Source organism: Synchiropus splendidus, chromosome 4, assembly GCF_027744825.2.
Source record: "Synchiropus splendidus isolate RoL2022-P1 chromosome 4, RoL_Sspl_1.0, whole genome shotgun sequence".
Lineage (NCBI taxonomy): Eukaryota > Metazoa > Chordata > Actinopteri > Syngnathiformes > Callionymidae > Synchiropus > Synchiropus splendidus.
The window spans coordinates 10,504,276-10,516,167 of NC_071337.1; the positions used below are offsets into that span (position 1 = coordinate 10,504,276).

General features: G+C 44.7%; 1 protein-coding gene across 1 annotated transcript in view; it reads right to left on the reverse strand.

Moving 5' to 3' along the window:
- Positions 1-11,892, reverse strand: part of casd1 (CAS1 domain containing 1) — a 15,401-nt gene extending 3,509 nt beyond the window's left edge. The window contains exons 1-17 of the mRNA XM_053863755.1: positions 11,647-11,892; positions 10,061-10,157; positions 9,677-9,797; positions 9,158-9,202; positions 9,024-9,086; positions 8,618-8,662; positions 8,384-8,507; positions 7,132-7,346; positions 6,634-7,053; positions 5,086-5,175; positions 4,707-4,826; positions 4,376-4,532; positions 2,803-2,882; positions 1,967-2,068; positions 1,756-1,896; positions 572-649; positions 400-492 (exon numbers count right to left, since the gene is read on the reverse strand). Coding sequence (XP_053719730.1) covers positions 400-492; positions 572-649; positions 1,756-1,896; positions 1,967-2,068; positions 2,803-2,882; positions 4,376-4,532; positions 4,707-4,826; positions 5,086-5,175; positions 6,634-7,053; positions 7,132-7,346; positions 8,384-8,507; positions 8,618-8,662; positions 9,024-9,086; positions 9,158-9,202; positions 9,677-9,797; positions 10,061-10,157; positions 11,647-11,779 — 2,124 coding nt within the window. The 5' untranslated portion in view covers positions 11,780-11,892. The remainder of the gene's footprint in view (positions 1-399; positions 493-571; positions 650-1,755; positions 1,897-1,966; positions 2,069-2,802; positions 2,883-4,375; positions 4,533-4,706; positions 4,827-5,085; positions 5,176-6,633; positions 7,054-7,131; positions 7,347-8,383; positions 8,508-8,617; positions 8,663-9,023; positions 9,087-9,157; positions 9,203-9,676; positions 9,798-10,060; positions 10,158-11,646) is intronic.

Sequence of the window (11,892 nt, forward strand, 5' to 3'; positions counted from 1 at the left end):
AATACCCAATAAAAATATCTTGAATGAGGAAAAAAAATGACGTGAAGCAGAAAGAACAGAAAGCATGACTGTGGCCCACGGACTGCAGCACCAGTTTAAAGTGGGCGAACACAACAACAACTTCACCATGAAAACTGAAGGTGTTATCTGTTCGGCACAAAAACGTCACTCCACGACGTGTGTCGGTGGCAGTGAGGGGTGCCATCCAGCCCATGAGCCTTTGCAGGCTCATGAAGTAGCTTTTGTGACATCCGCATGAATGATGTGATCCTAACTGTGGGCTGGAGGAATCGGCGAAACTGAGCATCAAGTCTGTTTCTCACTTCAGTCTACAGGGCCAGGCAGACCACACACTAGGACCCCTTTGACCTCGCTCCGCCGCTGCCGGGTGCCTCTTACCTCCAGGGAAATCTTCCCAAACCAGGCAAAGAAGGAGCTGTACACGGAGCGTGCGTATCCCGGGATGTTCCTGATCAGGATGAAGGCCAGGATCTGCGGAGGGAAGACAAACACCATGACAGTCTGCCCTGCACGGACTCCTCAGACTCCCTCAGCAGGGAGCCTCACTCACCTGAAAAACGGAGATATAAGGATGCAGCTCGTTGCATTCAGTTTTGGTTTTGCAGCTGCTGGCCCAGAATGAATATATCTGGAGGAGAACAGAGGGAGGGTTTGAGTCACCAGCAGAAGATGGGACTGATGAAACCAAGTGTTTGGATCAATACTTGACACTACACTCAGAGATGCAGGACTATCTTCTGCCAGAGGGGGGCGGTATAGCTTCAAGCTTGAAATCTACCGCAGGATTCCAACATGAACCTTCAGAACAATCTGGCATTCTCTAGTCGAGGTCAACCCTCCATACCGTCCTCCAGTACCAGTGAATCTAGCAGAGCTTTACACCCTGGGACGCCGTCATATTAAAGCCCGTTTCACACTGGATTGCTAATGGAAGTGGAACTGGCCCAAGTGGGAGTGGTCCCTCTCACACCACTGTCTTCTGGCTGCGTGTGGAGCACTGGGTGTTGCTTCACGTGAGCCTCTCCCCACCCATATATCTGTCCAACACTGTCACAAACAAACTAAAAATACCAGTCTGTGCGCATGTTTCTGGCCATAGATTAGGTTGGACTTGACTTAGTATCGCCATCAGAATCTGCATCGCAACTCCCAGCGCTTGTTTTGAATAATTCCAGAGCTTGTTCATTTGGGTTACTCCGAGTGGGAGAAGCATCATATTTGGGTCGTGCCACTGATGAGTTTGAGGAAGACCGACTTCAACAGGGTACAAAGAAGAGCACGGTTCCTTCGCTCCATTTAGTAATATCTGCTAACGTTTTATGTCTTATTTCTGTTTGTGGGAAACAGTTCAGTGCCACATTTCACAGACACAGAAACCCTACACACATTTACCGGTCCTTTCTCAATAGATCACGGTTACCAGAGGTCATTTTTCGGGACCCTTTTACTGAAAAAAATAAATGTTCCAGTAGTCTTCTATGACATCACAGCTTTACCCAACATCCCTGGGTGAAACTAATCCAACTGGAGTAAACTGTTGAATCACAACATGGACGTGGCAACAGTCCATAAACAAATCTTGGAAACGAACAGGTCTATCAAGAACTCAGGGTGCGGAGGTTGTGTTGTTAAAAATACCTCACAGTGTCGTGGTCAGTCGTACGTATGGGCAGAAACATGCTTGTCGTTGTTGAAACCACAGTTGCATTGGCATAGAGGGTGAGACGGACTTACAAAGAAAGCCAGGATGGAGATGAAGAGCAGGATGTTGGAAATCCTGGGGGAAAACAGAGCCTCTCCTTTTCCTTCCATGAGCACCTGACGCTTCTGGAGCGCCAGGTAGATGAAGGCGAACACCATTCCGTGCAGCACGGCCTGCGACACAACACAACCACGTTTGTTTTGGCCCCTGCCACTCTTGCGTGAGACAGAATTTCCCGCTTACAAATCTGTCCAGCTTCCACCTGAACCACCACTCGTGGACGCTGCCGTTCAGCTCGAAGAGTTTAGACACCGGCCACGTGGAGAAGACGGTTTCAAACAAGCCCTGTGAGGACAAGACGGGGTCAGTGAGGAGCCTCTGTCTCTACAGCACAGTCAAAGCTTCCCTGGGGCAGAATAAAACTGCTTGCATTACATACAAAACATAAGTTCTATTCAAATGTGAAGGATCAAATAGGCAAACCTGCAGCAAAACCCAGCCACCCAAAAGATACATGCAAACACCCATATTCAAACACACACCCTCACAACCACACACACACACACACACACACACAAGGAGACTGGTGACAGAGAGAGGAAGAAAGGCCTGAAGGTCCCTATCAACAGTGTCCCCTGGAAGACCTCAGTGACACCCACTTTACATGAGAACCTTCCAAATGAAAGTCAATAAATTAATATCGGCGCTCATCACCAAATCATTTACATCTATGTGACAAAAAAATGGATGAGAAGTAGCTTGTAACATCCAAACACACCTTGACATAACAAGGGGATACAAACACGGGTGTCATCTACCAGATCTGGAGCAATAGCTCTTACAAACGTGGTTTGTTCTGCAGATTGTCAAGGTGAGAGCAAAGAGGAATCTGTGCACTAAAGTTTCCAGCTGACAAAAGAATGCAGGCCCACAAGCCAAACCCCGTGGTCTTAATCATTAAAAGAGGATGCTGTTGAAGCTGAAGTGCCATCACAAGGGTCGCCATCTTATGATGCAGCCCATAACAGACATGAGTGGTTCTGCACAACGATTTGCTGGAGTGTGAAAGACCCACTTACTTGTGAATAAGCAAAGCAGCCGATGATGGTCAGAAGGATGAGGAACTTGGCCAAGACACCCAAGTGCCACATGTTGTTCGCTGCTCGCCAGAAAGAAAGCAGAAGATTAGCAATTCATTCCAGACACAGAAGTGTAAATCTGAGTTTGTCTCAGCAACGTTTTGCAGGCTCATTAATTGGAAGTTATTTTATTGTCATGTGACGAGCTAAATAAAGCATGTCATGCACGTGTTGTGAGATACATTTGCCAACCGCATTTTGAGCAATTCAAATTGAAATACTATGTTTCAAATGAGTACCAACTAGCCAAGTGCCCAATGTTATTTTTCCATCCTTGTCAAGACTTTCAAGTCGTGCGCAAGGATCCTGCTAACCTATACAGTACCTCACAAAACTGAGTACACACCTCACATTTCTGCAAATATTTAATCATAGCTTTCCATGGGACGACACTTTGATACCATGTATAGTGGACAGTGTGCAGCTGGCGTAACTGTGCGAATTTACTGTCCCCTCAAAATAACACACAGCCATTGATGTCTGACCCAGGCAACAAAAGTGAGTACTGGTCTCAGTCTCTCATACTGGTCACTGGAAGTTTGACACGCCCCTCACGCCAAAGATCTCTCTGAGGATCTGAGAAAAAGAAAAGAATTGTTGCCCTTCTTAAAGATGGCCCAGGCTATAAGAAGATAGGACTGGGGAGCACCAGTTCCTGGACACAACCATGAATGCCAACGTGCATTGTGATAAACTGGGCTGCAGGGCAGTATTCCAACATGATAACACCAAACACACCTCTAACCAAACACACCCTTACTAAGAAGCAGAGGCTAAAGGTGATGGAGCGTGTCTCAAAACTAAACCTCCTCAAATGAAGGTGGAGGAGCGAAAGGTCCTGTAATTGCGTCATGGAAGAGGATTCTAGTGGCAACCTGTGACGCGCTGGTGAACTCCATGCCCAGGAGGGTTATGGCAGTGCTAGAAAATAATGGTGGCTGCACAAAGTATTGACACTTGGGGTCAATTTGGACATTTTCTTTTAGGTGTACTCATTCCCAGACTCAATGGCTGAGTGTTGAGTGACTTTCAGCTGGTGCACTGTTACACAGGCTGGACACTGAATACTTTTACAAGGTATCAGAGTGTCATTTCTTCAGTCCCATGAAAAGATATGATTAAATATTTGCAGAAATGTGAGGGGTGTATCCACTAATGCGAGACTGTAGCACTACAACAATGTTCTGAGGCAGACTCCTGGTATTGTTCATGTGCTTGAGGTTAGTATGACACTCCACTTGTCTTTCCTCCTCATTTCCTGCCATTTTAAACTGTAGCCGCAGACTAAAACATCACGCTAATAGCTTTATGCAAACACTGTCTGTCTTTCCAGAGACAGGAGGAGGAGAAGGACAAGGTGTCAATCCACGTCTTCACAGCCATGTATATTTGTACTAGTACCGATGAACACACACGGTTATTCAAACGTGGCATGTGTGCTCACACGGATATGCAAACTCTGGGATGGATCCGCCTCTCTTTAGTTTACTGAAGGTGAGAATGGAACACCTACTGTTCACGCTCTTCTGCAGAATCTGAGGCCACACGGCCATCGCCCCGTAGATCAGGACGAACCAGAATGTTACCAGTGGCACAAAGTAGTAGAACTGGTACGGCCTGTCCATCACCATGCACAGAACCACCACCAAGAAGTTCAGGCGGAAAAGCACCTGGAGGCAATGGTGTGGTGTTATTCAAGGTTTGAGGGGACAAACAGAGACATGAAAGAAAAGACCAATCTTATCAAAGCTTTTATCATAAACAAATATACCGTAAAAATAGTTTCCTTATCAATTTAATAGTAAGAATAATCCTTGTTGATCAGCAACTATCATTGCCCTCACCTGGCAAACTCTGTAAAGTCCAAAGTCTCCTTTGAGCCAAAAAAACGAGAAGTGTCCATAGCCAGTCTGGAACAGGTACGCTGCCACCAGCACGCGCACGTGCATGTACACCGGAATAAACTAGACCCGAGGAGAAAGGCAATCATTATTGGTCAGATAATCCTCATCTCACACCTGAATCCTTTTAAATAAAATCAAACCAATGTTTAGCTTTTATAATAACAGACTTGAAATCAATCGTCAATATTCATCTCTTGAACTGAAATCGAATGTGCATGGATCACATCTTTTTGTCTGGAGATGTCCCCAACCTTTGACCCCGAGCTGGAGTCCGGTTCAGAGTATCAAGATTAAACCCAAGCAGGAATGCTGAACTCACCGCGCTGGCTCCAGATATGTGATAGATGAGGATAACAAGCTGCATCCAGCCTTTCCACTCGTCCGTTTGCTCCCGGTTCAGTAATTTGGTCTGTCAAGGAAAGAAAAAAAAAATTACCATCAAAGAAGATTTGAATTTTCTAGGGCTGACAAAACAAAAATATTGTTGAAACAGGAAAACAAGTCAAATTTTGACTTTTTAAATACAGTTTAATGCATTACAGTGGAAAATAGGCTGAGAACTGTCCTTAAACAGAGAAAAAAATGTAAAAAATGTGTATATATATATATTTGGTGTCCATAATGTTGCTTGACATTTAAGGTATAAGAGCCAAAGCAATCCTCCAGGAAGAGAGCTAGAACTGAGATAGATCTAGCCTGTTAGCAAGTCACCTGACGCCACTGAAGTGAGCCGAGATGGGAAGGAATAACCTCTCATCTTAATAATCAATGGAAATGTAAACAAAATTGTTCAACTGTGAAATCACAGCTTACTACTACAACATCACCTGGAAGTATCCGTGGCCAATTACCAACTGGTTCCCATTGAGCTCAATGAGCAACGCCTCGAATGACACCTCAGCAATTGCTTTTGAAATATGTGTTTATAGACACCATGTGCATCATCTAAAATTGTAAAGAGAATATAGATAGTGATACATGTAACCACACAATTACAAGAAGTACTTGCAATACAATTTGTGAACAAGACACCTAAACACGAAAAAAGACATTATTTCTTATAAGGCGTAAAAACGAAACAAAAGCTGCATGGAAAGTTAATACATAGTGTACAATGCTATTTTCTATGGTAATCTTATCTTAAAAAAGTGACTCAATCGAACGAGCAATATAAATATGACATCATACACTCAACCTTTGCAGCATGTCACTCCAAAATCTGGAGGACTCTTGGGTCATGATCGCTGTTTGAAATGTATCTATTACTGCAATACAAGAAAGTCTCAAAACTGAGATCAGTAGTTACTGAGAGTCAGTGTTGGTTTTATTGGATCAAGGCTGTGATCACCACGTGAGCAGTTTGCAGCATTATGATCATAGTTAAGTTTGTGCCATGTATTTTGTGCATTATTCACAGTCACAGCCATCATCATTCAGTAGTGTTGAGAACATAGCACTACAGCAGCTGCTCCGCTCCACTACTGGTGGGAATGAGCCCGGCGCAATCCGGGCTGCTCTGTGTTTGGTGAAGTAGAAATCTGACTCACTCTAAATACAGAAATCTCTGCGCATGTAAAACTAAGGCAATACAATATAATTAACATTGCAAACATCTTCAAAAAAAATTAAAATTCTAAAGGTGTGGTGGCTCAGATTTGGCCATGGCAGTGCGCCACCATCATTTACATGTAGCGAAAACCTGAAGGCGCTGTGGTTCTCCACAAAACCTGTAAAGCAGCTGGTCATGTCTGTGTATCTGTCTGCTGCATATGGAGACAACAGGGTAGCATCCAGCAGATACGTAAATAACCTTTCAACACCACTCATTCAAGCCAGAAAACGATGAAGGAGCAGCTGCCTGACTCACCTCTTTGGTGTTCTCATTGTAGAAGAAGCCCAGCACAAACACATAGACCAGCGGAATGAAGAAGGTGGCATGGGAGTAGAGCTTCTGCCCTTTCATGAACACATCTGCCCGGTCACAAAGGTAGAAGTAGGCCATGATGAGCCCCATCTTACAGAGGGCCTGGAATGGTGCCTTCATCCCAATAGGGGAGACCACAGTCGCTGGTTTCTTCTCCTCCAGACTCTCCACATCTGGAGGTGACGGTCGCCGGTGGTGGCTGTTGCCAACAATATGGAGGAAAACGAGGACCAGCAGAGAGGCCAGAAAGAAACCTGCAGTGAGCTTCTGCAGCAAGTTTGGGGGTGGCACCTCCTGGCAGCAGGAACCGTCGATTGGCTTCAGAATCTTGTTACATTCCGAGTTCATGAGCACCATACCCCCCTGCAGGAGAGACAATGCTGAAACCTGTGCAGCCTGAAAGCAGCAGAGACCATTCTTGAGAGCTGAGACCGGCCCTACCATGTTTTGCGTGCTCTTGGGGTGGTGCAGGCCGTCCACTGACTTGGAGATGGTTTCCAGAGCAGCCTGGCGAGATGCTGCTAAGATCTTAATCTTGGATTTACTGGAGCGCTTACTCCCATTGAACACTTCCAGCGCTGCTTCGTTGTAGAGCTCCAACTGCCTGTTGGTGATCATTTTCCTGTCGTCCCTCAGCACCTCCTCATTTACAGGGTCTGGAAAGATACGAGAGCATTCAGCAATTACACGCTTGAGTTTTGAGATAGAAGAACCTTGAATGATTGGAGGTGACGAAAAGAAAACTATGAATGGAGAAGTCAGTATATTCCTAAACTATTTACAACAGAAAAGTCCTGAAGACTTCTGAATGCACAGAAAAACTGTTTATAATCTTCAGCCTTTACAAGCAAAATAAGTAAATAAACATTCAGTTCAAGTTAATAACATTCAAGTTATTGTGAAAGAGAACCCACGACCGAAGGGCATGGAAAACGGCTGTTCTAATATTTAAACAAACATACTGATGAAAGACTGAGTCACTCACTGCTTCTTCTAACATTAAGCCCCATGCAACCACACAAGCTGCAGCTCACACCCAGATATCTAACAAAACTATCCAGCCTTGAATGACAATTCCACTCGGCCACTTCAACAACACTGGAACCGGACTATATCAGTGAATGGTGGGTGAGGCCCATGAATAAATAACTGCCAGAACTGGACTCCACCCTCCAGCACATCAGACTCTCAACTGAAGTTTACATCAGAGTCACAACGGTGAGATTTGTCACATCATTTTGTCGGATTTGAGACAGCTTCAGAGTCAGCTGTAGAAATTTGAAAGGCAAGTGCAGTAGGGAAAAGATTGTAAGGGCAGTGAGATCTGGCTTGGATAATATTATGAGGAAGTAGTTGCACTGTATTTCTCAAAAACACGGTGAGCTCACCATAACTTCAGATCTGACCACCGCGCCTGAAAACTCATGTTCAGACGCCTAGTCTGATCTAATAAAACCAAAGAAGGACACGGCGCATCACATCTAATGTCATCTATTGTTCTAAAAATATAAATAAATAAAATGAGAATGAAGACAAGGGAGTGGTGTACTCAGTTTTGTGAGATACAGTACGTAGTTTCATACAACCGTCAACAATTACCAACTTCAGGAAGAGGACACATTTGATCACAACACAACAAGTTCATCTCAGTCGATAAACTCCAGTGTTGAAACACCAGGAAGTGGTGTCGTACCTTGCAGCACCCAGTAGACCTGGGTTTCCTCAGCCATACTCTCCAGAGTCACAGCAATGGTCGTCAGGTTGTTCTTGTATTGTTGCAGAGTTTCTCCACTGCCCTTGTTCAGCTTGATCGACCACTGCAATTAGATTGTACACGGACGATGACAGTCGATGTAGCATGCAACCAACACCTTGTTTTTGTATTTGAAATGTGTGTAGACATTACTTAATGTCGACTGACACTCACCGTGGCGGCTCCGAGAACAATGACGGCAGGTGTGGCTGAGGATTTCTGTAATTATGAGCCCATGTTAATGCACACACCCCTGTCTTCTAGTTCAGCAACATCACAAATGGAGATATCCATTTTAACCTCATGCTCCCACACTAAAAATAGCAACACAATTAGTGTGTCCAGACCAGTGAGAAAAGAGTTCTTATAGATGTGAATCTGTCTGAATAATGAACAACCTTTCATTCAACATTTGCATCCAACTATTTGTTCAACTTCACATAATTCTGACCAGCTTTCAGTTAAGTGCCCTACTTGAAATCAGCAAATACGTTACTATCTTTGCAAGTTTGTTCTCAGCAATAGCTGTTTCAACAAATAAATCTCTACATCACAAGACCTTGCATATATCTATACTCACTTGACTCCATGGTGCCAAGCGATCCTTCATGGAATTGTTTGCCTCTGGATACCACAGAAAGTCCTGAATATAAACAACAATACCATTGAGATAAGTCACGCAGGGGAGAGGAGAGATTACAAATGAAAACTCACCACATTGACAGAGGAGCTTTTGTGTTCATACGTGATGTCCTTGTGCTTTCAGTGTCAAAAACAGAGATGGACTGTTAGCACAAATAACACCACCATATCTGCGTTCCGTTACTAAATCAGTAGGATAATTGAGGTCGCAAAGGGTTAGAAACTCTCCAGGATTTCTTTGTGGACTTGATGAAAAAAAAAAAACACTTTGAATCTCAGACATAATCAATTAAAATCTGTGAATATTCCAATCTAAACATCATAAAAACTATCTAAATAAAACGTCCAGCTTTAGCATCAGTATATGACTGGATAGAAACTATTTTTTTATACCATTTTGTGTAAGCTTCAGTTGTGATATTGGGTAAATAGGAGGTATTTTTGCTGAAGAGCATGAGCTTTAAAGTTGAAACGATTAAGCAAGCCATCATTGCTCAGTGCCGGTCCACAAACACATGGTTCTTTCAGAATATTATCGGAAGGAAGGAAGGAATAGCTGTAGATTTGAAATTACAGTTTCCACTATTGTACCTTAATTCCTTCTTCAGCCTTTTCAGGGTTGATAATCTTGATGAAAGAATAATAGAGGTTGCGAATCCTGGAGTCGCCCAGAAAGACCACGCGCCTGTTGGCGAGGCATGTCTTGGCTTCACTGAGAGAAAAACACAAGAGAATTGATCTGCAGGCACTCAGCAGCATCTATAAATGTTTCAAGCAGCTGTAACAGGGGGATGACAAACTATGAAAACTATCTTCATGTCATGTGCGCACAAACAACAGGCAGTATTGTGTTACGATGCAATATCAAACCAAAAGCTTGGAAGTTGTAATAGTCCGGTCATTAAAGAGCTACGTGGCATACTTAACAGGAATAACTGCTTTGTGTCACTCGGCACACGGTTCAGTGCTACTCACATGCTTTTGTATTTGTGCATCATGCAGCCATAGGGCTGCCATACTTCCTCCCCCAAGTAACTTCCTCTGGTGAGCAGCCATTCACACGAGTCTCCGCCTGAAGACAAGGCACAGAATATCAGCGTACAGGCTCCTCCATCCTTCTATTGTAGCTTCCTGCACTCTGACACCGACACAGAAACTGAGCAGCTGAACACAGGGAGTAGACCTCTCAGTGTTGCAAGTACAAGGGAATTCGATGCATGTGGGTTATCAGCATTACAAAAAAACACACACACACACTTGATCATACTATATGCATGTACTAACCACCATTAAAAAAAGGTTGTTAACTGCTATAGTTGCCCAAAAGTGAAGGTAAGTGTTGGAGTTGTTGTCTCCAGGCAACTGTCCCAGGGTGTCCCCTCTCAAGTAGCTTCTCCAGCTCCATGGTCCCAGTTAAGGGAGCAAGAGGAAGGAAATGAGCGATAGATAGCAAACAGTGATTGTGTTGTTGCTCCATGTATGTTTTTTAATGTCTCCAACACTGCCGTAACAAGCAAAACTTCCCCATTTTGGGAAGAATAAAAGCGAATCTAAGAGGAAGAAACAGTTTTCACAACGTCATCTTTGCACTTAGTGTACAGTCAAGCCAATTCGTGACAGTACTGTCTTTGTTGGGACCCCAGGTAAGGAATCTTGGACTGGGTTTCACTTGTTGCCACTGGGTTGCCAGTCTAACCAAGTGCAGCCTAACCACTACACACAATAAAGATCTTAGTAGTATCAAAGCTAGTATTCCTGAGGTTTAAAACACGCTCCTTCAGGGGCTGTACTTTTAAATGTCAATGTATCGGTGGAGTATGTACATCGAGGATGACAATAACAGAGCCAGAACAAAATTGTTGACCTTCAGTAGAACTCAAGACTTTTCTCTTAGGAACACAGTAGGTCAGGCTCATGTTCTACCGCATGAAGGTGCTGCAGTCAACCATCAAACGCCTAATCTTTGACGGGATTATTCAGGGCAGCACCGGGAGTGTTTGCTTCTTAGCCAGGGGCAACGGGTCAGAACTCCTGATAAGGTACTGACCCCTGCACAGTGTACTACATGTTGACTTAGTCGGCGTCTGATGCCAACTGAAACAACGGCTTTATAGCCCGGTGCCGCTGACGTGGGTTCAGTGCCAAGCATGTACAGCTCGTAGTCAACCGTCCATACGCGTGACAGCTTTGACAGAACATGTTACGCCTCACAACCAAGAGAAGAGAGCGGAGCCCCGGTTCTACTCACCGATGCCAGTGATTTACCAACCCACGACACACTTTGACAGTCTGCTGGGAAACTCACAATGAAGCACTTCAATGGTGATTTGCGTTAATCCCACCGCTCTCTCCCGCAGGTAAACATGTGTCACCAGCTTCGTTTAACCACACCGCCTAATGGAAGCCACTCACAGCCTTCTTTAGTCGACATTCACGTTCCTACATTTACGAACGATGCGCCTCGGCAGCAGCGCACACACCTGCACGCGCATCCAGCTAGCGAGCGTTAGCATTAGCTGGTAGCTCCCCGCAGCAGGCGTTAACTTCCCCGGTAAACTCACCTTTGTAGTAGCGCAGGCCTGTGTGGAAAACGACCAGGGACACCACGGCCACTAGGGACAATAGCTTGGCGTTTTTAATGTTGAAGTGTTGATTTAATTCACGTTTGCCTAGGCTGTAGGCCAGGCCCGCCATCTTTGCTCCTCCATGACAACAAGCAGCTGTGGGCTGTGCGGGCTGGGGCGCTTCACGCGACGCCTCCTCCTCCTCCTCCTCCTCCTCCTCCTCCTTCTTCTCCACCTCTTCCT